This window comes from Urocitellus parryii, chromosome 13, assembly GCF_045843805.1.
Source record: "Urocitellus parryii isolate mUroPar1 chromosome 13, mUroPar1.hap1, whole genome shotgun sequence".
NCBI classification, from domain to species: Eukaryota; Metazoa; Chordata; class Mammalia; order Rodentia; family Sciuridae; genus Urocitellus; species Urocitellus parryii.
In genome coordinates, this window is record NC_135543.1 from 62,196,356 (window position 1) to 62,222,949 (window position 26,594).

General features: G+C 39.9%; 1 protein-coding gene across 1 annotated transcript in view; it reads left to right on the forward strand.

The window, feature by feature from the left end:
• Positions 1-1,945: 1,945 nt before the first annotated feature.
• Cep192 (centrosomal protein 192) overlaps positions 1,946-26,594 on the forward strand; it is a 111,004-nt gene continuing 86,355 nt past the window's right edge. The window contains exons 1-10 of the mRNA XM_026401973.2: positions 1,946-2,016; positions 2,526-2,696; positions 6,078-6,245; positions 7,408-7,533; positions 17,502-17,665; positions 20,960-21,012; positions 21,818-21,935; positions 23,516-23,664; positions 24,759-24,903; positions 25,473-25,609. Coding sequence (XP_026257758.2) covers positions 2,587-2,696; positions 6,078-6,245; positions 7,408-7,533; positions 17,502-17,665; positions 20,960-21,012; positions 21,818-21,935; positions 23,516-23,664; positions 24,759-24,903; positions 25,473-25,609 — 1,170 coding nt within the window. The 5' untranslated portion in view covers positions 1,946-2,016; positions 2,526-2,586. The remainder of the gene's footprint in view (positions 2,017-2,525; positions 2,697-6,077; positions 6,246-7,407; positions 7,534-17,501; positions 17,666-20,959; positions 21,013-21,817; positions 21,936-23,515; positions 23,665-24,758; positions 24,904-25,472; positions 25,610-26,594) is intronic.

The window sequence follows — 26,594 nt, forward strand, 5'->3', positions numbered from 1 at the left end:
TAGCATTCCAGTGTAAAAAGAAATCCTTTTCAAATAATTCTTGATGGTTTTCCTTTTGTTAAAGGACTTTTAGATTATGTCGGATCAAAGCAAAGACTCCAGTTTAAGGATGGATCTAGCTCAGAATTAATAATTCATGTCTTTGAGGTTTCCATCATTTTGGAGTTAACTGGGGTTGGAGTGACAAAGAGTTGAGACCATTCTCCAATTTAGTGCATACTGGGCACTTACTATGTGCAAAACACCATAAGACATACAAGAAATAGAAAAGTAGTCTGCATACATTCTGGTGGGAGAAGGCATTTCCAGTTTATAAAAGGAAATGGGTTCTGCTTTGTAAGAAAGGTAGAAACTGTATAGTTGGCATTTACTTAACTGAGCTGGCAAGATTTGGAAGGGATGTGGGATTTCAACAGGTGGAGTTGAGGTGGAGGAAGGTGAAACAGGGTAAAGTGCTTAGGAAATAGGTAAAAGTCTGATGGAAGAGCAGAGAACATTTAAGGAGCCAGTGGGAGATTAATCTGGAATCATTCATTGTGGAAGGTTTTGAATATTTGTGGCTGAGGCGTAACATTTAGAGCCCTTGGTAAAGAAGCTATGGGAGATGTTTGACTTTGAGGCATCCGTTACTATGTGGTGGGGCCTGTGTTGGCCCTACTAAATGTCTAAGGAGATTTGGAGTCAAGAGTTCTATTCCTCATTTTCAGTGGGCAAGAAGGTTAGATATTGAGGTGTAAGATGATGGCTAATGTTTGTTGAGTACTGTTGTGTACCAATTCTTTCCTAGATACTTTACATGAGTTAACTGCTTTATATCCTCACAGCAAGCCTCTGGGGCCAGTCATCTAAATATGCTTTTACAGATGAGAAAACTGGGCTTATTGCTACTCATCCAAGGTACAAAGCTAGGATGAAACAAGGGAGAGCCAGCTTGGCTTTACTGCCTGCAGATCTCTTTGTCACTAGAAAATCATGAATATAGCAAAGTGACCAAGAAGTGGTAAACAAATGACCAAGTCTGGAAAACACTGTCATAAAATTTATACCATCAATAGAGAACCTACAAGTTTACGTTGGCCCTTGGTTCAACTTGACCCTGATCACAGTACTCAGAAGATGCTACTAGGTCTGGAGGGTTTTAAGAGGAGAGATCAAGAGAGGTGCAAAGAGGCCATAAAGCAGAATAATGGAAGGTGTGTGTATGTATAGAGAGGAGCAGCATTTTTCATAGAGAAGGGAACCAGTAGAAAGGGTAAACAGGATTAATAACTAGGCAATTTTTTTTTGAGGAAACAAATTAATCAAATGAATGGATCAAGTTTAAACCAAGTTTAAATTCAACTCGGTGTTTTCCCCTCTTCATGTCTCCCAAGTGCATCTTTAAAAAATATCCAGTAACTGCTGAATGAAGTTAAGGAATTAGCTTTGGGAAAGAGGGACCTCTTTTACCTGACACTATATGGAAGAAATTTTGAGGTAAAGGACTGTATGAAAACCTTTTGCGATAAATTTTGAATGAAAGGTTCGCAAGACCTTTTTGGTCTGAATGACTGAAAGCAAACTGCCACATTTCAGCGCCTGCCAAGAGGTGGTAGGAAAGGTCCGCGGCTGCTAAGGACGGGAGGATATCATTCGCGGGGGCGAAAGCCAGTGTCCTGGGGTTCCAAAGTGAGCGCGGTGAGCTCCGCTTCCAAGCAGGCCAGGGCGTCAGGGGCGGCACCCCAACTCCGCTACCCGGCGGCCGCGGCCGCGCAGCTTCAAACCCAGGGCGCGCGGGCCCCTCCAATCAGCGGCTCCAGCCGCGCTGTCACCCCGCGCCACCCAATCCAAGGCCGACTCTGCGCCCCCGCCCTTCGCCTTCTGACGCGAACTCACGTAAACCCGAGGGCCCACGGTAAGGCCGGCTGGGGGCGGTACGCACATGCGCACGCGCACTGGCGGTGCCGCTGGACGCGCCTTCCCTCCGTGGGCGTCTTTGCAGCAGTGACTGCTCCCGGAGCCTTGGGGGTGGGCTGGGTGAGTAGGGGCGGTGTCTAGCGTGCACCCACGCCCGGGGCGGCAGCTCGATTCGGGGCTGGGGGTGGCGACGGTTGGCCCGGAGGCGGGCGGGCCGCGGCCCCCGGGCTGCTCGGGCCCTGCGAGGCCACTGCGGGAGGGCGAGCGGGATTCTGGGCCTTGAGGTAGGCTTCTGGTGGGTGGCGCCCTTGCTTCCCCACCCCTCGTTTGGTGTCTGGTAGCTGCGGAAGGACAGACGCCTTGTTCTGGAGTTGCCTGCAGGGCCTCTGCCTTCGTGGGCATTGTGGTGGCGGTTCTGGCTTCTTTCTGTCTAAACTGACCCGGGTGGTAACGTCGTTCACGTCGAGGGTTCTGTTGGTATACCCAGTCACTCAGTCACTCCCTTAGGCTTCTGTGTGCACCTTCATTCCTAAAACCTTCCATTTCTTACCTATGATTTTCTTAGGAACAGAACGTTGAATTAGATAATGTTTAATATCAATGTGTTTTTGCGTTGCTCTTCATTTCAGACGTTGTTTAGTAAAGCATGAGGTTCCTCTCCATGCTGTCGTTTGGAGGACAGCTGTGTATATGACAGTGTTTCCATCTGTGGTTACCACTTTGAAGTCATTCTACTGGAGTTTTATCTGCTGGAAAATCAACTTTTTCTCCAGATTTCAATATTACTGGCGAAGTTTGAGGTAAGCTTTGAAAAGTAACATATTAAATGTTTAGCTAATTCTGAATTTTATCTTCAAGGTGCCAAGAGTAAATGATGAATGTTGGGAAATTTGACTAGGTTTTGGGTTCCACAGCATGCACTTTTAAACATGTTCAATTGGATATGTTGATCTACAGCTAAAGACTGCAGAAAATGACCTTTTATGTATCCAGAAATAATATTAAACTGATTTAATGCTAGTAAAGCCATATGTGAAATGGTGAAGATGGCTACTTGTTTCAGATATTGCAGAGGAAAAGATATCAGTGTGTTCACTTTAAATGGTGAAGGAAGTGTGAATAATGCAATGCAGAGGGAAGTTAGGGAATTTTTCCCTCTAGGAAAGCTTTAGGAATGTGGGTTTGTTCATGAATGGTCTAGAACAGTATAATCCTTTCTGGAAACAAGACAGACAGGTACTAGATTACATCTTGAGGAATTTTTTTTTTTTTTTTTTTTGAGAGAGAGAGAGAGAGAGAATTTTAATATTTATTTTTTTTTTTTAGATTTTGGTGAACACAACATCTTTGTTTGTATGTGGTGCTGAGGATCGAACCTGGGCCTCACGCAGTCCAGGGGAGCGGGCTACCACTTGAGCCACATCCACAGCCCATCTTGAGGAATTTCTTAATGGGTTGTGTTTCCATAGCAAATCTCTGCTGAAGCACTTAGCTGTCTATTCTTTGACAGGGATTATCAGCTCCCTGAGGAGGCCACCATATTTAATTTTGCATTCCTGATCCCAAGTACAGTGGTTTTTGCTTGATAATGATTGTTGCATGTGTGATCTTTGAGTAATAACAGAAGTTTCCTTGGATCTGACCCCTTCTATGTAGAGATAACCATTAAAGAGTTCTGTGTGTGTGTGTGTGTGTGTGTGTGTGTGTGTGTATATATATATATATATATTTTAAATAACTTTATTTATTTTTGTATGTGGTGCTGAGAATCAGACCCAGTGCCTCACATGTGCTTACCAAGTGCTGTACCACTGAGCCACAATCCCAGCCCTCACTATATATTTTAAGTAGTTTGTATGTTTAGAAATGAATGAATATCTTAGTAATTATAAAACTGGACTTGGGCAGGCTACTTGGGAGTCTTGTGCAATAATTTTGAAGTAAGAAGTAGCAAGCATGGGGAATGTAGCAGTGGGCCTCAGCTCCAGAGATGTATTTGAAGTTAGAACTATTATAAACTGATAACTCATTGAGAGCAGGAGAGATCAGAATGGTCCTAGGTGTTTTGGTAATAGGCAGTGAATAAGGATGACGTCAAGACTGAAGATAACTGGAGGGGTTGGTGGAGGAAAGGTACTAGTTTGGTTTTGTATTTGTTGGCTTTGCATTACCTGAGGGACATTCAGGGATAAGGTATAGTTGTCATAGAGCCATTTGGAAATCAGGATCTAGATCTTAGGATAGAGGTCCTGGCTGAAGGTGATTTGAAGATGAGGGAGGTGGCATTAATATGGAGGAAAGAACACTCTAGGACCAGACTTACTTAGTGGGAATCCCCCTGCTGTCTCACTTGCACCCTATAACTTGGAAAAGTATCTAGATTCTCTCTCTTGTTTCCTTGATAGTAGGGATAATGGCCACTTTATAAACTTGACAAAAGGATTAGGAAAATTATAAAATATAAAGCACATAATTTGATAATAAAGTAGACATGGAATATCAACTTGTATTCCCAGCTTGTATATTAGATTCTGGAAATATGTTTGAACAAAAAAGACAATTTCCCAAGAAATGGACCTTCTAAATATACAGGTATTAAAGTCAAAGATGAGGCAAATGCCAAGAATGTTGCCCCTCTTTCAGTTTACAAATATTTATTGAGTAGCTACTGTTTGCTAGGTTTTGTTCTAGACATTGGGTAATCGTGATGGACAGATAGGCAGGCCCCTGCACTCAGATGGCATTGGTTTCAGTGGAAGAAGACAGACATAAAAAAATCAGTAGTGGTAAGTGTAGAATGGATGTGATAGGCTGTGGGGTTACATTTGACTTAATGATAAGGGAGAACCTTTCTTAGAAGGTGACATTTAAGTTGAGATGAAAGGAAGACACTAGCTATGAAGAAATTTGGGAGAAGAATTTGAGTAGCATCTCCTGAGTACTGTGATCAGGGTCAAGTTGAACCAAGGGCCAACGTAAACTTGTAGATTCTCTATTGATGGTATAAATTTTATGTCAGTGTTTTCCAGACTTGATCATTTGTTTACCACTTCTTGGTCACTTTACTATATTCATGTTCCAGTTGTACTTTATTTAACTGAAATTTTTCTTTGAATGGGTTTGCTGTTTAAACTGTATACTCTGAGCATGGGTATTGTTCAGTGGTAGTGTGTGTGCCTAGCACACTCAAGGCTCTAGGTTCATTCCCCAGCACCAAAATACAAAAACCTAGAAAGTATTTTCTGAAACTAGAGTTTTGCTTTTGTTGTTTGAATTTGTCTATTCTATTTAAAAATGACTATAAAATTGCCAAACTTTTTTTTTTCTTTTTTTCTTTGTGGTGCTATGAATAGAACCCAGGACCTCAAACATGCTAGACAAGCACTCTACCCTCTAAGCTATGATCTCAGTCTACTGCCAGATTTTTTTTTTTTTTTTAGTACCGGGGGTTGAACTCAGGTGCACTGAACCACTGAGTCACATCCTCAGCCTTATTTTGTATTTTATTTAGAGACAGAGTCTCATTGTGTTGCTTAGCACCTCGCCTTTGCTGAGGCTGGCTTTGAACTCCTGATCCTCTTGCCTCAGCCTTCCAAGCTGCTGGGATTACAGGTGTTTCCCACTGTGCCTGGCCCACTGCCAGACTTTTAATCTTTTTTTAAAAAAATTTTTAGTTTTATATTTCTTTAGTTGTAAATGGACAATAGTACCTTTATTTTGTTTATTTATGTGGTGCTGAGGAATTGAACCCAGTGTCCCAAGCATGTGAGGCAAGCGCTCTACAACTGATCCACAACCCCAGCCCTAGACTTTTAAACACACCCTATAATCATCTATGTATGCCATCTGTATTATGCCTGATCCTTGCTTTCTTTATTAGATAAGTTTGTGGTAATTCATGTTCCTGGCCATACCAAGCCAATGGTACTTTAAACTCCTGTATTTTCACTACTGTGTTAAGAAGATAAGTTTAATGTCTGATGTGTATATTCTGAGCTCTAAAGTAGCATGATATTCTGAGTCTTACTCAACCTCAGAATAGTATTCCTTTTTAGCGATGTTGCAAAAACATCATTTTCTAAGGGTATTACTTTTCTAAGATTTATGGGACTTGTACTCTTCATCATTAGAAAAAGTTTTATAGTAATACTTGATTTATAAAAATGCTTTTGTTGTTGCAGTGAGATGGATGATTTTCGAGGTATAGCAGAAGAGTCATTTCCAAGCTTTTTAACAAATTCATTGCTTGGTAATAGTGGGATTTTGGAAAATGTCACTCTTACTTCAAATCTCGGCTTGCCTGTTGCTGTTTCCACGCTTGCTCGGAATAGAACCAGCACTGATAACAGGTAAGATTTATCTGAACATATATTTTCTTCAGGTCTATAACATACTAATACACAGAAGAACTGTTTTTCCTGAAGGGATGTGAGTCAGGGTCCAGGAAGTGCTAAGACTTGGATTCTGTCATTCCACTTCTCTGTGTGCTTCTCTCTCTGAAACTCTGTTTTTTGCTATTCTTTCTCTCAATTCACTGCTTTCCTGTTCCATGTTGCAGAATAGTGTTGCAGAATACTGCAACACAAACTGAAAAGGCACCTGTGAATTGCATTTTGTGAATTGCTGGTCCAGCTTAGTTTAGGTGTCCATTCCAGAGCCAGCTGGAATGGACATGTATCATTACATGTAGGATCTTTAGTAACATATAAAGCTTGTCCATGTTTAACTGACCACTCTTTCATCTCCTCTCAAACTAGCCAACAGGGTTAGATAAACTCTCTAAAAACTTAGCATTAAGATTTCTTTTTTCTGTTTTCTTAATCTGATTCTTTTTTTGAATTTGTTCTTTTTAAAAAATTTTAATACCTTTATTTTTTTTAATGTATTATATTTATGCGGTGCCGAGGATTGAACCTAGTATCTCCCACATGCTGGGCAAGAGCTCTACCACTGGGCTACATCTCCAGCCCAGTGTGTTCTTTTTAGATATACGTGACAGAGTATATTTTGACATAGTGTACATACATGGACTATAACTTATTAGAATCCCATTCTTATGGTTGTACATGATGTAGCATTAAGATTTCTGTGACTGGGGCTGGGGTTGTGGCTCAGCGTGGTAGAGTGCTCACCTGGCATGTGCGAGGCCTTGGGTTCAATCCTCAGCACCACATAAAAATAAATAAAAATAAAGGTATTGTGTCCAACTACAATTAAAAAATAATTATAAAAAAAGATTTCTGTGTCTGTATTTTTGTTTTTAATTTTTAATTGAGGCACAGAGATTTATTTAGGAAAGTAAGGATGACACACTCGATTGTACAGCTATCTGTAGAATGAGGAGCCAACTCAGTTATTGATACAGATGAATATCCCAGTGCAGATCCACAGGTTTCTGGTGCTTTTCACAGAGGATTATGGTTTTGGTGGTGGTTGGTTTTACTGTCATGTAGCACTATGTCATGGTGAATTTTAAATGTATCTAATTTAATTCTTAACAAATTTGTGTAGGTATCCTGATATCCAGACATCCTACTTAGTAGATGGGAGGTTTTCTGTTCCATCTTCATCATCTCCCAGTTGCCAGAGTGATGCTACACCAAGAGAGAGGTTACAGCTTAGCTTCCGGGATGATGAGTAAGTTCATATCTTTATTACCTTTCACTACATTAGACGTTGGTCTTACTCTATGGAAAATGTAAGTATAACTGGGTATCGTGGTATGCACCTGTGCTACTTGGGAGGTTGAGGCAGGAGGATTACAAGTTTGAGATCAGTCTGGGCAATGTAGAAGAGATGCCATCTCAAAAAAAAAAAAAAAAAAAAAGGTCTGGGGATATGGCTCAGTGGTAAAGCACACCTAGATTTAATCCCCTGTACCAAAAAAAAATTTTTAAAAATGTAAGTATAATTGTGCCTCTGATTAATTATAACCATTTTTAAGAGTTTTTTTCATGTGTTTTAATTATATTTTTGGCCTTTTGAAAAACATTTTTTCTGATTCTAAAAGTAATATATATTCATTGGGAATAAAATAGAAAGTACACAGAACTGTTAGACAGAAAAACTCCTGTAATCCTGTTAATTAGAGAATAGCCACTGATTACATTATCACTTATAGTCTTCAAGACTATTTTCTCTGTGCATATTTGTATTTAAAAATTTCTTACAAAATAAGATTAAATTATTGTTTTTAACTTTTAAAAATTAATATATTTTGTTCATCTTTTTATTATAATTAATATAAATCTGTTATAGTGTTTATGACTGTGTACTCAAGTCTGTTGTGGGCATTTAGAAAATTATAGTTTTGCTACTATTAAAAGTAATGAATTCTTTTGGCAGTAGTGGGGTTTCAATCCAAGGCCTTGCACATGCTAGGAAAGCACTCTAGTTCTCTGTCACCGAGCTACATCCCCAGCCCTATAATGGACTTCTTTAAACATATACTTTTATACATACATTTTGCACACTTAGGACATTATTAAGATAAATTTGTAGGATTTAAATTGCTGAGTTAAAAGTGTTTTCATTGTAAAGATTGTTATCAACACATTACTCTTTAGAAAGCTTGTACCAGTTTACCTGCTCACTAGATGTATATGAGAATGCCTATTTGTATGAGCCCCACCCAACATTTGTTAATATTATTTTTAATCTTTGATTTTAGAGATAAAAATAATTTATACATGTGCCCATATGCATGGAAGAAAGTCTGTCAGTCCATAAAATCAAAATGTAAATGGAAGTTACTTCTTGGTTGCGGTATTATAATCTTAAGATTTTCTGTGTTTTAAATTCATATTTGAGTATTTACAGGACTGAACATACTTTAACATTCATTACTTACGTGTCAGTTGTGAATTACCTATTGGTAGCCTGACTTTCTGTATGTTAAAGATATCAACTCCTTGTACGTTTTTTTTACTCCCTGTGTATTTTTGATTGATTGCCTAGTATGCACTATTCTATCATTAGGAAGTACCAATGAACAAAACAGATGTTTAATGGAAATTATAAAAATATGCCAGTTTCATGGTATATTAGAAGGAAAATGTGCTAGAGGAAATTAAATCATGATAAGGAGGGTTTTGGAAAGGCCAAAGGCATTGTCAGTATGGGTCTCCTTGAGGACATAAGATGTGAGCCAGAACTCAAGGGAGAATGTTCGCTCCATGGACACTAGGGGAAAGAAGAGGACCTCAGCAAAGGGTTACCTGAAGACACTGAGGTTGGAGCACACCCATTGTGTTCACAGGGCAGCAGGGGCCAAGGCAGGTGAGCAGGACCCTGATTCTGACCCTAAGTGAAATGAGAAACCATTAGGGGTCTCATTCAAATTACCTTTGAAAAGAAAATGGTTTCTCATCTGGTTACTGTGTGGGGAATAGACCATAGTGGTGAGATGGGAGCAGGAAGACCACCAAGGAGGCTGGCTTTCAAGGAGAGGGGGAGATGGAGAAGAGAGAAATGCACTGGGCATGTCTTTAGGTACTTCAGCATTGAGAAAATGGGGACAAGAGGGAGAGACAAAGACTAAGAATTAGTGATCAGAGGCAGGAAGAAAACAGTCTTCAAATCTGTGTCAAAAACATGTAGGTATATAGTGGGTGTAGTGGTACACACCTGTAATCCCAGCTACTCAGGAGTGGAGGTAGGAGGATCACTTGAGCCTAGGATTTGAGGCCAGCCTGGGCAACATCTCAAAAATAAAAATCCCAAAAAGATAGGGAAAAAACCCCCTGCAATTGAAAACACAAGAAACTATCAAATAAAACACGAGGAAGAATTGACCACCAGAAAAGGGGGGGAAAAAAAGAATCACCCACCAGGATTATCATAGGTTAGGCCATCAGTAACCTTCACAAGCAGTTTGATGGACATAGAGAGAGGCACAGTAGCCTGCTGAGCATGAGTTTAAGAGAATGGAAGGTTGATTTAGAGGCCAAGGACAGCACATGGCATCTTGCTGCAAAGGAGGAGAAAAATGGGTCTGTGGTGGCTGTTGGATGTAGTGGGTCAGGAGACCTTTTGCCTTTTTTGAGGCAGGAGACATTACTGCATGTTTGCGTGATAATAGGAATGATCTCCGGGAAAGGTAAAACTTCATTATGTAGAAAGAGTAAATGAGTCACAGCTGTGTCTGGAGTGCCCCGGAGGGAGTAGCTTTAGATGGCTGGACCATGGACAGCTCCTATGTGCTCTCTGGTGCACCTGGTGGTAGGAATCTGTGCATTCCCTCTTCAGAGCCTCAGGTTAAAAGCTAGCCCAGTGAAGTAGGAAATGTGGTCATCAAGTCGGAGTGAGGGTAGAAAAAGAGCAGTTGGTGGTTTGGAAAAAGAAAAAAAGAAGTAAAATAATCCTATGGTAGTAAAGAAAAGAGTTGGACAGCATTGAGGGCTCATTTGAGGGCTTATGTCAGGAATCACCAGTGTGATTGCACATTGAGCTGCAGAGGTGCAGGTGAGGAGTAGGTGAGAGTTGATTTAACCAAGCTGTGGTTTGATGAAGGCGATGAGAGAGGAGAGCTGAGGATGTGTGATGGCCATGGGATTCAGGTTAGGGAGGAGGAGTCCGTAGCAGAGGGTGAGGAAACATGGCTTGTGGTGGTGGTGGGGAAGGGTTGGAGGCACAGGTGGGTCAGAGGATTATAGAGTTTTGGTACTAGAGGCAGGTGACATGAGGAGTGGCAGGGGACTCAAAGCTGTGAAGCTCTGGGAGAGTTACCTGGAGGTGGTAATGAGGGGCAAGGAAGGCACATGCATTCCATCTCCATGCCCAGTGATGCCAGGGTTGCAGGAGGAACAGTGGCCCTTTGGACAGAGCTCAGGGAAAGCACTGACCTCCTGGGATATCCCTGCTTCCATTAAGGCAGTAAAGCCAAAGGAATGTGAGGAAGAGACTCAGAAATAACAGACCTTGCTGGTCCAGAAGGCACAGTGGAAGGGTTCTGTTTGATGGAGAGGAAAGGGAGATGTACAGTTTTATGGGTCCTGGGCTTGTTGTAGGAACTGAAATGGATCAGTGAACGACATCATAGACTCCCTCTTCCACTGATGTTGGTAGGGAGACAGTGACAGGAGGGTTGGGGTGGATCTTGGATTAACCTGATTCTTGATGGGAATCAGGAGGTCTAGAGAGTTATCTTGCTGATGGACAGGAGGCATGGTGAGGGTAATCTTGGATGCAGTGTGTGGCCTCTCTCACTGACTCCATCAGATTAGTGTTTGAGGCTGTCCCTTCACTCTTGAATGATCTGAAGACCCGGGTGCAAGGGCTTCCTTTGGCCACTAATGGAGAATTGACAACTGGAGAGGCATGGTCTTATAAGGGACAGCTTCTTTGACTCTTGGAGGGTGTGCACACAGATTTATATGTTTTACAATGTCTTTATTCTAACTCTGGATTAAATGCTTTAACAGACTCTAGGTGGGACGGGACATCATGGCAGAAGATGAAAATAAGCTTAACAAAATTTTGAAGGCATATTAGAGAAGCCTGATGCCATTTCTTTTTTCTTTTTAATTTTATTTTTTGAGTGTGTACTGGAAATTTAACACAGGATCACTTTAACACTGAGCTATATCCCCAACCCTTATTATTTTTTGAGACAGAGTTTCACTAAGCTGTTTAGGGCCTCCCTAAATTGCTGAGGCTAGCCTTGAACTTTTGGTCCTTCTGTCTCAGTCTCTCAAGTTGCTGGGATTATATAGGCCTGCCACCATCCCTGGACTGAGGCCTGAGGTTGTATTATTACTTTTTTTTTGCATTTGAATAATTTTTTTCCTCTAGAAACTTAGAATCTTTCGGGTCCCTTGTAGGTGGAGGTATTTTCTATTTGGCATCAGTGTGGAGATTTGTGTTTTTCTTCTAGATAATTGTTATTTCTTCAGCAGTTGATTCCATTTTCTTTCTTTTTCTGAAAGAGAGGTTTGAATTTCCTGGGTTAATATTTTTCCATTTTTTTCTTCTATTTTTTCTGTTTTTGGTGAAAAAAGACAATGTTCTAGATAAATTTCTCCTCTTTGTTTCTCTTTAGTGAATCAATTGGCAATCATAATTTTGAGAGCTTATTTGTTTTTTAATATTTTAAAGGCCACTGTGTGTGTGGATGTAAATGGCTGCTTGAATATTTTCGAGGATTCTAATTAGAAAATTTTCAAAATACTATACATTATTCCTTATGTCATGTTATTTAGTTTGTTCTCTTTCATCTCTTGAACTGTTCTTTTTTTCCTTGTGTCTGATTTGTGGCTATCTTCTGGGCTGTGAGTGTGGGTATTTGTTTTAGTTATTAGCCTTTTTGCCACTGCGGTAAAAGGATCCAACCAGAACAACTACAGAGGAGGAAAGGTTTATTTAAAAACTCTGGGTTTCATAGCCTCCATGACCCCCTAAATCCATAGACAGAAGGTGCCATTCCTCAGGGCTTGAAGTGAGCAGGACATCATGATGGAAGAGAGGGCAAGAAGGAACCAGCTCACATGATGATCAGGAAGCAGAGACTCTGCTCTTCAGATACAAAATATATATCCCAAAGGTATGCCCCCAAAGAACCACTTCCTCCAGCCACACCTCACCCGCCTCTGGCCCTTACCCAGTTAATCCCATCAGGAATTAATTCACCAATTATATAAAGGCTATGATCTGAGAAATGATGTGAGCTCTTGGAGTACACCTTGTATTCAAACCATAACATTCCACCCTGGCCCTCAAAATCTCATGGCCATCTCAAAATACAAAATATGTTTAGTCCTTTTCTTTTCTTTTCTTTTCTTTCTTTCTTTCCTTTTTTTTTTTTTTTTTTTTTTTAATGGTGCTGGGGATTGGGGATTGAACTCAGGGCCTTGTGCATGCAAGGCAAGCACTCTGCCAACTGAGCTCTATCCCTAGCTCTATGTTTAGTCCATTTCTAAGAGTCCCCATAGTCTCAAAATTTTCAGGAGTACCCAAAAGTTCATGTTCAAAATTTCCTGAGGCTCAGGGCAAGCCTGCATCATAAGTTCCTGTAAAAATAAAAAAAAATGAGTTATGAATATTCAAGATATAGAAGCATAAAAAGAAGGGATGGAACTGATACCGCCCTATGGTGACGAGTCCTGCTTCCCCACCTTGAAATTTGAACATTAGAGAAGCACACCCAGGCAAGCATACAAAGCAGGGTTTATTTAAAAAGGTTAACATAGATTTCTCCCCTCCTGGGAAGGAGAAGGGGGCCATAGCTCGTAACCTGGTATCCCCAGAAGGGAGGTGTTCTGCCCTTTTTATATGTCCTAGGCTTCCTTTGTTCTCCTGCCTTTCCTCCTTATCTTTCTCCTTCCTGGGTCCTGTCTCCCTGACTAGGCCCAGGAATGCTTGGTGGGATGGGCCTCAGGACGAATTAACAACCTTAGAGCTCCCTGTAGGGAGGCAATTCTTAGGACAGGTTACCTTGGCAACAGGTTGTAGCAGGGGCAGGTTCTTGATAAGGGTGGAGGAAGGGCTCTGAAGGAATTAACTTTTCAATCCCTCAGGGGATAGTCTCCCAACTTGCCTTGGAGATTAACTCAAAATTGGTCTCCTTGATCCTACCCAACTTTATTTACCTATCTATACTGACTGCCTGTCTAATTTTGGCTTCAGAACCAAAGCAGGACTGAAATCTGGCTGGGCAAACAAGTCCTATAGTTCTTTGTCTGTCATCTTAAGTATATAACATCATGATGTTCTCTCCAAAGGGCTTGTGTGGATCTGCCCTCTTGGCCTTGTTGGTTCCAGCCCAAGCGGCCTTTCTGTTGGCTTGTCTTTGCTTAATTCTTGCAGTTTCCCTAGAATGATGTCCCATGTAACTGGAATTTCTTAATCTTGAGGGGCCTCACAGCAGCTTCATCTTCCCCCTCATATCTCCACACTTTGCCTTCTTAGTCTGATCCTGCTGTGCTTTGCCTGGCCTCCCAGGCCTTCCTTTGGAAGCCTCCATGACCCCCTAACTCCAGCATCCTGCATTTCTGCAGAACCAGCACCTTATGGTTTACACAGAGGTCTGCCATCATCTCAAATAGGATTAAAGCCTCCAGGTTCCTTGGCTGCAGTAGTCTCTGAGGGTCAGGGTGACAAAGTATTTTGGAAAACCTTCCTCTAGTATAGGAAGGATGCCCCACTGGTCATTTCAAGAGAATTTTTACTTTAACTGCATTGAGCCTGAGATGGGTGTGGTCTTTTCAGCTCCTGAGATGCCCTCAAACCATTTTTCTCTTTGTCTCTAGATAGAGTCTTTAGCATTTGCTTAGTATTGTTACTTTAACAACTATAAATTCCTTAGCCTCAGTTTTACTCCTGCCTTTCAAGTTCAGGTTTTCCCAGTATGCTCTGCTTTCTGCTCCTGAATTTCACAATAAATCTGGCTAAAAGTCACCAGCAATTTCCATGCCTCTTGAATGCTATGCTGCCTAGAAATTTTTCTGCCATATTAAGAAGTCCATTGCTTTTAAAGTCAGCCTCACAGAAAGTCTCAGGACATGGGCAAAATACAGACAGTTTCTCACTCAGAACATAATGTGAGTGGCCTCTAGTCCAGTTAAGAAGAGTGTTCTCCTTTTCCTCTAAACCATCTTGAGCCCTGATTTCACTGTCCAGAGTTCTATTGGCATTCCGGTCTTCTGAGCTCCCACCAGAATCAGCCATTAAGCATGGCTTGTAACAACCTAAAGCATTTCCAGCCTGCACTGCTAAACATCTCAGAATTCCTTCCACCAATTCCAGAAAGCTCAAAATGCTTATGAACCACATGGTCAGGTTAGTCACAGCAATGACCCCATTCCTGGTACCAATTTCTGTTTCAGTCAGCTTTTGTGCTGCTGTGATGAAAGGAGCTGGACAAGAACAACTGTAGAGGAGGAAAGGTTTATTTATAGGCTTACGGTTTCAGCGGTCTCAATCCATAGACAGCAGGCTCCATTCCTTGGGCCTTGAAATGAGGCAGTATATCATGGCAGAAGAGAGTGGTAAAAAGGGAACCAGGTCACATGATGATCAGAAACCAGAAAGAGAGAGAGAGAGAGACAGAGACAGAGACAGAGACAGACAGCCACTTTGAACTCGAGATACAGAATTTATACCCCTTGCTGTGCCCCTAATTCTCACCTCCTCCATGATAAACAGTCTGATTCCCTCTTAAAATTGGGAGCCATCTTGCCACAAAGACATAAAAAGCTAATTTCAGCTTTGCTATAATAAATTACTGCAAATTCTAAACTGCTTGGAATGCCTGCCCGTGCCTTGAACCTGCCTGGCTTTTCCTGACTAGATAACAGCCCTCTCTGAAGCTCTAACGACCTTCATAAATTCTGATGTTGGGGCCAGCAAAAATATAAACTAGTCTTTGTATTATGCTCATCAGAGTTTTATTATCTGTAGCCCCACTTTGTGTAACTTTCTGGGTTATAAAGCTGAGCTGCAAGAAAGCTGTCTTTGGCTCCCTTGGTTTTTGTTGGGAGAGGCAGCCCAGCCGGTTGAAATAATAAGCTTGCTTTACTTTGATTTTAATTGGAGTCAGTGGTCTTTTCTTTGCGTGTCTAACACTGCAGACACACCCCACCTGCCTCTGGCCCCTATCTAGTTAATCCCATCAGGGGGTCAATTCACTGATTGTGTTAAGGTTACGACCCAATCGACCCAATCTTTTCTCCTCCAGACCTCCTGGCATTATCTCACAAGTGAGCTCTTGGGGGACACCACATCTAAACTGTTCAGCATCTTTGGCAGCTATGGGTAGGTCTCATATCCTTTAGACTTTCACATGAATTCGAAGATTGGGAGTCTTAAACTTAAGCCAAGTGTTTAAACCATGTTCTGCATTTCTTTGTCCCCACAGGCATTTATATCCTTGTCAACTGGGGAGTCCTTGCACTGCCCCCTTGCCTGGTGTTCTGTGTCATGTTTACAAAGCCATTTTGCTTGTTTGGCCTGCCTGGTAGACTTTCTCCTGCCCTTCTTCATTCCAGCTGTAGTAATGAAACATTTCTGCGGTTCTCACTGGCAGGTTTGTTTTTTCTTGTGCTTCTGGGCCCTTTTATTATAGTTCTCATTGTGGCTTCTTTTCTCCTGCACATCCCATCTACCTTTCAGGTTCTAGAACCTAGGGTACGCCTGGCTTAGGACAGGAAGTGAATCTCATGCAGATTGCTTTAACTTTTATAGATTTCCTTATCATTATTCATTGGACTCCTGGAAGTTGCTTTTACTTCTTTGACTTGAAGCTCATGACTTATTCCGAAAAGTTTTCATGGGCTAATGGAAACAAAGGATGGCTGTAGTTTGGGGAAGGATTTGTTTTAAGGGGTGTTGGTGAGTTTAGAATGCCCCATCCTTCACTCTCTCTATTAACCTAAAGTTCTGATGGTCTCTTGGTCATACTGTATGCTTTTCTCAAGGGAGGACTCTAACACATGGAAGTTAACCTGAATGTCTCGACTTGTTTCTTATTTATTCATGTCACTATCTTTCTCCCTTTTCTTTCTGTCCTCTGACAAATGGCTTTCTGTCCATAGATACTCTTTCTGCCTGCCCTTGACCACTTTTACTGAGGGTGACATTTTCCTGTACCTACTTGTGAGTGTACTTTTGGCTTAAGCTATTGGCCTTTACTGTAGCCCCAGAAAATACTGGGAAATAAATTGTAGTTAAGGTTGCAGAATTGCTTCTGCCACAGAAGTTAGGGAAATATGGAAAGATCATTTTTCTTTTCATCCTTCAGGGCTGAATTTAAGTCTGGCTCTAGGTATTTCTATCAGTTGGTGAATTTATTGCACTAAGAGGCTTTTTCCTATAGTTTCATTTCCGTTTGGCTTTGGTAAGCTGCTACAGAATAGAGGTCTTTTACTGGATTCAGAGGAAAATTGTCCTTAAGGAAAAATATTTTCATTTACATATAAAAAAGCAGTGGTAAGTAGAAAGTTAGGGCTAACAGGTGCAGATAAAAGGAGAATTCTAAAATCTTTATTAATTCAGAGATTTAGCTCTTTTGGCAGTTATACCAGTATTCTTTAAACCTTTCTTGTTTTTAGAAAGCTGAGGTTTTTCTGGACATAATAGTTTCAGGAATATTTAGTGTAGGAAAGAAGAAAAATATAATTTTATCCCTTTTTTTTTTTAAAGAGAGAGTGAGAGAGGAGAGAGAGAGAGAGAGAGAGAGAGAGAGAGAGAATTTTTAATATTTATTTATTTTTTTTTAGTTCTCGGCGGACACAACATCTTTGTTGGTATGTGGTGCTGAGGATCGAACCCGGGCCGCACACATGCCAGACGAGCGCGCTACCGACTGAGCCACATTCCCAGCCCCTAATTTTATCCCTTGAGAGACAGAGTAGCAGTACCATGTCTCCCTTGGTTTTGGTAGACTGGTTTCTGGACCCAGTCTTTTGATTCAGTTCCTCGAGTAACAACAGTGTTACCAGTTGCATGTTCTAGTCATACTTAGAGATATTTCTTTTCATTGTCTGTATCTATTTTTTTTTTCTTTTTGAAAGGTGAAATATGTAACTGGTAAATACACATTTTAGAGATTTATCCAAGGTGACTAACATTTTTGTCTTTATTCTGTTCTCTAATAAATGTTCTATCTCTAGGAAAAAGAACTACATGGAAAGTCCACGTTTGTCCAATGCTCTCATGGAACAGTCAGCTTTTCACACTGCTATGCCAAGAGCACAAGAGGAAGAGGCCAAAGTTTCAGCTTCCTCTCAGGGTCAGGATCTTTTGGACCGGGTTTCACCACTGGAGCAAGTACAAGGTCCTGAAGTATTAGAAGTTATTTCTTAATGCAGACCATTTAATTTCTTTTTTCATTTCCCTTTCTTTGGACTGGTATTTATCTTATGCTATTGTGTGAAAAACTGAAAATGTTTTGGTTTGTTATATTCTCAATAATCTAATATTTATAGTACTTTCATAGGGAATGGCCTCTTCACTGATCTCATAACTGTCTTCACTGATTAAGCTGAAACCTCCTTTCCTTTGCTGTCAGATGACCACAATATGCTTTATGTTCAAGACAAGGAGCCTGTTTCTACCATACCTCTTTTTGTCCCAACAATTACTTGCTCTCATCAAGTTATTTTTGTTCTTAAACTTATTTTTATGTAACTGGTGAAATATGAACTCTAAAAGAAATTATAGTTTCCAGGAAAATCAAGGTGAATACTTTGGAAAGACTAAAAAGTGAGTCATTTAAAAAATTGCTACCAGCTGGCCATGGTGGAACACACCCAGCAGTTTGGGAAGGTGAGGCAGGAAGACAACAGCCTCAGTGACTTCATGAGACCCTGTCTCAAGATAAAAATTATCAAGGATTAAGGATGTAGCTCAGTTTAGAGCACTGCTGTGTTTAGTCCTAGTTCAAGGAGTGAGGGGAATGTTACCAACTTAGATATTGGGGGGAAACTATAAGAATGTGGGGAAAATTGTTAGGAAAAAGAGTTACAGGTTTTTATCTTGTTCTGCTTTGCCACTGTACCCCCATTGAACCCAGGGTCTGTGCTGAACTATTTTTCCAGCCTTCTGATTTCTTTTATGTATTCTGCATTTTTAAATTTTTTGTCGGGGGGGGGGGTACCAGGGATTGAACTCGGGGACACTCAACCATTGAGCCACGTCCTCAGCCATATTTTGTATTTTATTTAGAGACAGGGTCTCACTGAGTTGCTTAGAGCCTCGCTGTTGCTAAGGCTGGCTTTGAACTCTCGATCTTCCTGCCTCAGCCTCCTGAGCTGCTGGTATTTCAGGTGTGCAGCACTGCACCCAACTACATTTTCTTTATTTTTCAAAACTGGAAGTGGAAAATTGCATGCTTTTGGGTCATATAGCAATAACATGTGATTCTAAACTGTAGTTCAATACCCAAAGACCTTGGTTGATCAGTTAAGATTGATGAATGAGGGCTGGGGTTTGTGGCTCAATGGTAGAGCGCTCGCCTACCATGGGTGAGGCACTGGGTTCACTCCTCAGCACCTCATAGAAATAAATAAAATAAAGACAATATGTCCAACTACAACTAAACAATAAATACTTAAAAAATTGATGAATGAATGCACATTCATGTGTTTTAGTAAAAAATTTTAAAGGACATTTGTGTTTTTCTTTCTTTTTTATTTTTTAATTTTTTTGTGGGGGTGGGTACCAGGATTGAACTCAGGGGCACTCAACCACTGAGCCCCATTTCCAGCTCCACCACCCTTTTTTTTTTTTTTGTATTTTATTTAGAGACAGGGTCTCACTGAGTTGGTTAGTGCCTTGCTTTTGCTGAGGCGGGCTTTGTACTTGCAATCCTCCTGCCTCCGCTTCCTGAGCCACTGGGATTAAAGGTGTGTGCCACCACACCCAGCCTCATTTGTGTTTTTCGTAATGAAGAATGGCAAATAGTATTAAAGTGGAATACTAGGCAATAAAAGAAGTAAATAAATTAGACTTCATCAAAATTTAAAATTAAGGCTTCAAAAGACATTTATCAAGAAAGTAAAAAAAAAAAACGAATGGGAGAAAATATTTGTGAATCAAATATGTTGAAAGGAAGTAGTATTCAGAATATCTGAAGAACTCCAATAATTCAACATTAAAAAGACAAAAGGGTAAAGGATTTGAAAAGACATTTCTCTATAGTAGTTCTCCAAATGGTCAGTAACACCTGAAAAGATACTTAATGTCGTTATCATGAGGAAAATGTAGTTCAGCAATCACAGTGCCAGTTCACATGTGAACCAAGACTGGAACCAGCAAGCGTTGGTGAAGGTGTGGAGATTTTGAAGCCTCCTGTATTGCCGGTCGAAATGGGAAATGGTGCAGCCACTGTGGCAAACAGTTTGGTAGTTTCTTAAAACATTACACCACATTACCCAGCACTTCCACTCTACACACACACACTCAAGAGAAGGAAAAACATGCCCACACAAAAACTTGTGCATGAATGTTCATAGCAGTATTATTCACAATAGACTAAAAGTAGAAACTGTCAAGTATCTACGAGTGGTAAAAGGGTAAACTCAATGTATTAAGTTCACATGATGGAGTATTACTAATTCATAAAAAGGAGCAAAATACTGGTATGTGCTATAATATAGATGAACCTTGAAAATATCAGACACAAAAGGCCACAAAATACATGTTTCTATTTATCCATAGGCACTTCCATAGAGATAGAAAATTGATTTATGGTCATCTGGGGCTGGGAGAGAGAGGAATGGAGGGAGAGAGATTGCTAATAGGTTTAGTGTTTTTGGAATGAAAAAAATATTCTGGAATGTTAAAGTGATGGTGGCTGTATAGTCTTGTGAATATACCAGAACCACTGAATTGTAGGCAGTAGGAGGGTGAATTTTATAATATGTAGATTATATATTTTATAAAACCCTCCCATATAACTACTCTAAGTTTCATTTGAAATAAAATTTTGTCAATCTTGATTCATTTCTCTTCAGTTTCTCTCCTGAGTCAAACTTAAACTTAGGGCCTCATGTATAGTGGACAAGGGCTTCACTTCTGAGATACACCTCCAGCTCCCACCCTTTTTTCCAAAATTCCAGATGTCATTTCATTTCTATATATTTTAGTGTATGTTTATTTTCTTATGTGACCACAGTGCTGTTAACACAACTGACAGTTCTTCATCTAGTATGGCAGTTGTTTTGCTTGAGTGGGGTGTGAGGAAGATGACTGTGTCACGGTGCACTCATTACAGCTCTAATGTGCATACTTGGAGTAAGCAATGCCTGTCACATATAGTTTTCCCCTCTGGTTGGACTTATGCACTTGGCTGGTTCTTTGTCATCTCTCCCTACCTACCCACAGGCAGAAAGAAGTTCATGTTGCAGTCTTGAGATTCATACTCAAATTCTGTGGCATGTGAATGCCTCTATGATTCTCCACCCAAACTTAAGAATTTGACCAATGATGGATTCCTGTGCCATGTTTGAAAGAGCTTCTATTTCATGATAAAAACATTGAATTCATTAGCTTGCTGTTTTCAGGTGTATGGGTATTTGGTTGATAAAATAGTTTGTGCTTTCAGTTTTGGTCTTTGTTTTCTTAACAGACTCATCTGTTGATTTTCATTTACAATCATGGATTAATAATCAGGAAGACAAGGTAAATTTTTATGTGTTATTGATTTCTGGAGTGTCATGGGGGAGCAAAAGGGATGTTTCATAAGTGTGTTAGTTAAGATTAACTACCCTTCAAACCTCTAGGGACCTTCTGATAGTACAGCATAACTACAGTTGATCCAGCTTCCGCAAAAATGGGAGTTTAGCTCAAGTAATAAGAAAGTTCAAGGGTAGCACTGGTACTATGCAGTGCCTTAGGTATTTATATGACTTGCTTTGTACTGTTTTCTGTAAAATTGCATTAAGATCTCATGTTTTTATAATAAAAAAGTATATATTTTGCAATTTATGTAGCTATCTATTATAGTGTGAAATAAAATCGAATCTTAGAGGGAAATGTTACATTTTCATTCTGGGCCTAGAGTAGTAAATTGCTGTGTACCTTCAGGGTTATGTGGTTCCTGTGTTGAGGAGCGGAGATCAGTCACTTCAGTGAGGGTTACATGTCCAACCTGTTACCTTCACCAATGAAGCAAGCCTTGCACTGCTCAGGGTTTAGTTGTGCATTTCTGTAGTGACTTTCTTAGTGGGTTCTCTTAAGCATGTAGAAGCAATATTGTAGATGCCTTAAATTTTAAGAGTGTCTTTCTAAACCATTGGTGGGAGGTGGGGAATGGAGTGAGGGCACACAATACATGTAAAACAGTTTTCATTTCTTTGACTAAATTTTGATTTCAGATACTGAGCACATTATAGATTGAGGAAATACTTGATCCGTTTTTGTAGACTTATACTGTGCTCTTTAAAGCAATGTGCTTCTCCCTTACACACCTTATTCTTTCTTTTAGATTGTTGTGCCTGATGCTGGAAAACAATTTGAATACAGGACTCCAAACAGTGACTTCAGTCATATCTTACTAGAAAATGAGAAACTTATGTCACTGACAAGTTTGGAAGATTCTTCTGGTACTGCTGAAGTAACTTTTGTTTTCCTAGTCCTTACCTTGCCATGCCACTGTTGCAATCATTATTATGCCCAATTTGGGGAATTTTTGCCTTTCTCTTTTTTTCCTACCCAGCAGCACTTCCATTGAGTGATAGGATTTAAAAAATTTTTATGACCTATCCTAATACCTTAGTTTAACAACATCAGGGTACAAAGTATCTACCTAAAGGTGGTATTTATTGTGAAACACTGTGTTAAGAAAATGGGGAACAATAAAATATTTAGCCTTAGCTCTCTAAGAGACCTCAGCCAAGTGCAGGAAAGAGCTGCACAGCCACACTTCAGATTGTGTAAGGTCTCCTTCTACACTCTGAAGATGTGCTTGGGAACCCTAGGGATGATGAGTTAATTCTGACCAAGGAAGCTCCCTGCAAAAAGATGGGCCCAGGTGAGGCCTTGGCGGAGAAGTGTGTTTCAGGAAGGAGCAGCCGCTTTAGCCAAGGCTCTGCCCTGCAACACATAGGGCACGAGTGGGAACTAGGCAGTGACTTTGTGTGGCAGGTTTACAGCACCCATAGGAGGCTGCATTGGGCCTAAAGGCAAGCCCGTGAGCTGAGTGGGAAAAACACATTGCACAGTTCAGGGCAAAGATCACTGTAAAACGAGTTAAAATAGAATTGTGGATAAGGACTTAATGATATGAACTTATCAGATCTTTCTTTGTTTTTAGTAGTCTGCCTGCTTAGAGGGGAAATTGCTAAGTCAAAGGTAATGAAATTGCTAAGTCAAAGCCAGGTGTGGTGGTACACATTGTAATTCCAGTGACCTGGGAGGCTAAAGCAGAAGGCTCAGCCTGGGCAACTTGGTGAGATCCTGTCTCCAGATAAAAAAATAAAATAAAGGGGCTGGGGTTGTGGCTCAGCAGTAGAGCGCTTGCCTAGCATGTGCAAGGCCCTGGGTATGAGCCTCAGCACTACATAAAAATAAAATAAATAAAATAAAGGTATTGGCAACTACAACTAAAAAATAAATATTAAAAAGATAAATAAATAAAAATAAAAAGGGCTGGGGTTGTAGCTCAGTGGTAGAGCATCCCTAAATTTAAACTTCTGTACTATAAAACAAAACAAAGAGGCGGTGCCACCTTATATTATTACTGTGGTTGAGAGTCACTCTCTGTCTTAACCTTTGCCAAACTTAAGTCATAGCATCGAAAACCCTTGCAGTGTCATCTCTCTTTTTCTTCACTTCTGTGATAGACTTATCCAGCCTTTGTTGGTAGCACTGACCACTTACTACACTGTTTTCAGAATATTACACTCTTTTCCCACTGGTTTGTGATGCCACATGTATCATATCCTACCTAACTTTTTGTGATATGCCAGGATCTGTTTTTATCCTTTTCTCTCAAGGAGGTTAAATATTGTATTTAAAAAGTGTTCATAAGTGACTTAATAAATGACTGAATTATAAGTTTTCTCATGTCAAATGTGAAAATAAAATCATACCATCCACTTGTTTTATAGCCTTTTGGTTAAAATTATGTATAGTTCAGTTCCTACTCTAAAGTATATTGTATTTTGCTCCATTTTATCAACAGATGATGACATTAATGATGAAGAGTTTTATGATGATCATTTGGAGGCTTACTTTGAACAGCTGGCAATTCCAGGAATGATATATGAAGATCTAGGAGGACAGGACTCTCCAGAAAAGGATTTCAAGTTGCCTTCAAGGGATCCTAGTCAGGTATGTTCTGGTCTTGATGATTTTTCATAAATTGGACATTTAAAAATTACTCTTGATCTCATTGGATATTAACATTAAATTTAAGCCTTGTTTTTCTTTAAACTCTTTTTCACCAGATACAAATTGATGAGCAATGTCTGTTTTTTTCCCACTTCTTCTTCCTCTTATTTGCCCTCACCCACAGAAAATGATAAGAGGGTAGTTGAGTGGCTGTCTGTTTTTCCTTTCTGTACATTACCAGTTGTCAACGTCTTATTACCTTTGCATTTCTTTCTCTGTAAGTACTTACTTCTCTGAATCATTTGAAAGGAAGTTACCAACATTTTATGACATTTCACTCCAGTACTTCAGCATTTATCTCATGAATAAGAACATTTTCCCTACATCATCCAATTTTATTATCTAATTTCGATGTATAAATTTAGATTAATATACTGTCCTTGTTCAAATTTGCCCTTGTTGTCCCCAATACATTCTTTAAGAATTTATTGAGAGATCATATTTGCTTGTGGTTGTCATTTTTGTTTGTGCTCTTTTAATTTGAAATTATTTCATGAATGTTTCCTGGGCTCCTGATTTTTTTAGAATAACCCATAATCTAGATACATTTGCTTACTTTTTCCCCTGCTTCCTTGATTAAACCAAGTATTTTGGTAAGCATTTAGGTGGAGTGTCTTTCTTGTGTGTGGAGTCACGTTAAAAAGACCATACTGTGTTTTCTCATTGCTTCATATCAAGAGACATGGCTTTTTGTCCCAAATGGTGTTGCTATTTGATAGTTTTGGTTAAGCTGATGGTAGCCAGATGTTTCCTGGTAAAGCTACCTTAACCTTTGTTATTAAGTCATTGTAGGATGACCCATCAAGGTTTTGTGAACATCCTGTCCCCAACAGCTCTTTATGAACTGAGTCACTTAGTTCCATTGCTAAAGCCTCTTGGAAGTAGGTGTTGAGTGGTGATTTTTCTAATTGCTTCTACATTTGTTACCTGGCATCCTTCAGGGAATCAGACCTCCTGTGCTCCCCCTCTTTTCCTCCTCAAAATGTTTAATTTTAATTTAAAAAATTAATACAGCTAAGATATTCTTTCAACAGGCAAATGAAAACAGTAGCTCAAACTCCAGGTGTCAGTCAGAAAATAACAGCTCTCCAGTTTCCTGTGGCTCACATTCTTCAAGAAGTTCTGCAACCACTCATGGAGAGGGCAAGGAAGGCTGGGTTGTCTGCTCACCTGGGACCAGTGAGTGTTGAAATATGATTCCTTTGTTTTTAAATTTTGTGTAAAAAAAAATCATTGCTTTGTTTTGAGTTATTATATATTTACTGTCTATTCCCTCAAATCATTGAATAGTCTAAAACTTTTTAAAAGAGCTTTCGTAATACTATAGTGTATCATTCATCTCCCAGGTTAAATTTGCTCCCGAGTAGTTTTGTATTGTATGTTGTTAAATATGAGATTTTTTAAAAAAATTATTTTTAACATAGTTACTTGTTAAAGAGACACTAAAAGCAAAAATAATACCTTGTTAAGTTGGTGCTGTTAGAAATACCACAGTATGTACTTTTTGGATTCACTGTTATGAATGATGATATTCAGACATTTGAGAATTGGAAACTGATTCTCTGTATGGTGGCAGCCTGTCCTGTTTATTGCCTTTCCATGCTTATTTTCTCTTGCTGCAGTTTGCTAACCTTGTCACATGAATGCTAAGTATTAGGTTCACATAAAGTAATTGGATTGGCAAGAAGCAGTTATGTTAGAATACTAAAATGTTGACATTGCTTTGTGATCTTTTTTCTTTATTTCAGGTAACTATGGAGGTACTAGAGATAGCAGAAGATATGTAGATGGTGTGTTAATGTTTTCCTGTAATTCCTGTAATTCCTGGAAAAGTGAGAAGGAGAAGGTAGAAGGTTTGAAGGGTATGGTTCCAGATCATAGCAGAGTAAGTTTATATATTTATTTTCATTCATATGGAAAACAATAAGGAGTCTTTTGTGTTTGTATATACTACATTTTAAAAGTCATTTTATTTTTTTTTGTTTATTTTTATGTTGTGCTGAGGATTGAACCCCGTGCCTCACATGTGCTGGGCAAGCACACTACCACTGAGCTACAGTCCCAGCACCTACTACATTTTGTTTTAAAGAAACAATTATTGTTGGTGTTTGAAAAAGATAAAGTATCGGAATCACTCTTGATGATGTTGGTGTGTGTGTATGTGTGTGTGTAGATATCTGTATCACTAAGATTATGTAAATATACATTTATTGTATGTATTCTTATATTTAAACATTTACTGATTTAGATGCATTTGCTGAGTTCCTTAGCCCAATATGTAACCATTAAGTAAAAAGCAAACTGATCATCTTTTACCTTACTCAGCATCTTTGTTTCGTAGTTTCAGCTTTTTCTGCTTATTAATGGCACCCTGTTTTTCCTGTGCTTGAAACAGATCACTACTTCGGGACTCTTGCCTGTTCTTTGTCTCTTCTTTAGTAACATGTATGCCTCATCATTGCTCAGTGGTTTTTAATATAGAGGGAGTGTGTTTGCTTACATATAGAAAGAGATGGTCATTTCTCCTCACATTAATCCTTTGCGTGCATCAAAGCAGCGAGTGGTGGGGTTGTTGTTGTGAGAGAGGTGGAGTCCAGAAGACTGGCACCCATCGGTGTGTCCTGACCTGTCTTAGACTTACTCTTTTTTGTTTCATTCCTTTACCTCCATCTGATTTACTGCCCCACTTACACTGTTTCTACTGCTCTGTCCTGCCTGTCAACACCACACTTTTGTCACATTAATTTTTTTTCATGTGCTGTCTTCTGTGCCCTATCTCATACTGATGGCCTGGAGGTGCCTGTCGTCTGGCCCTAGAGCATGTTGACTGTCTGGATGCTGCACTCAAGCCAGCAGTGAATTCGAGTTCC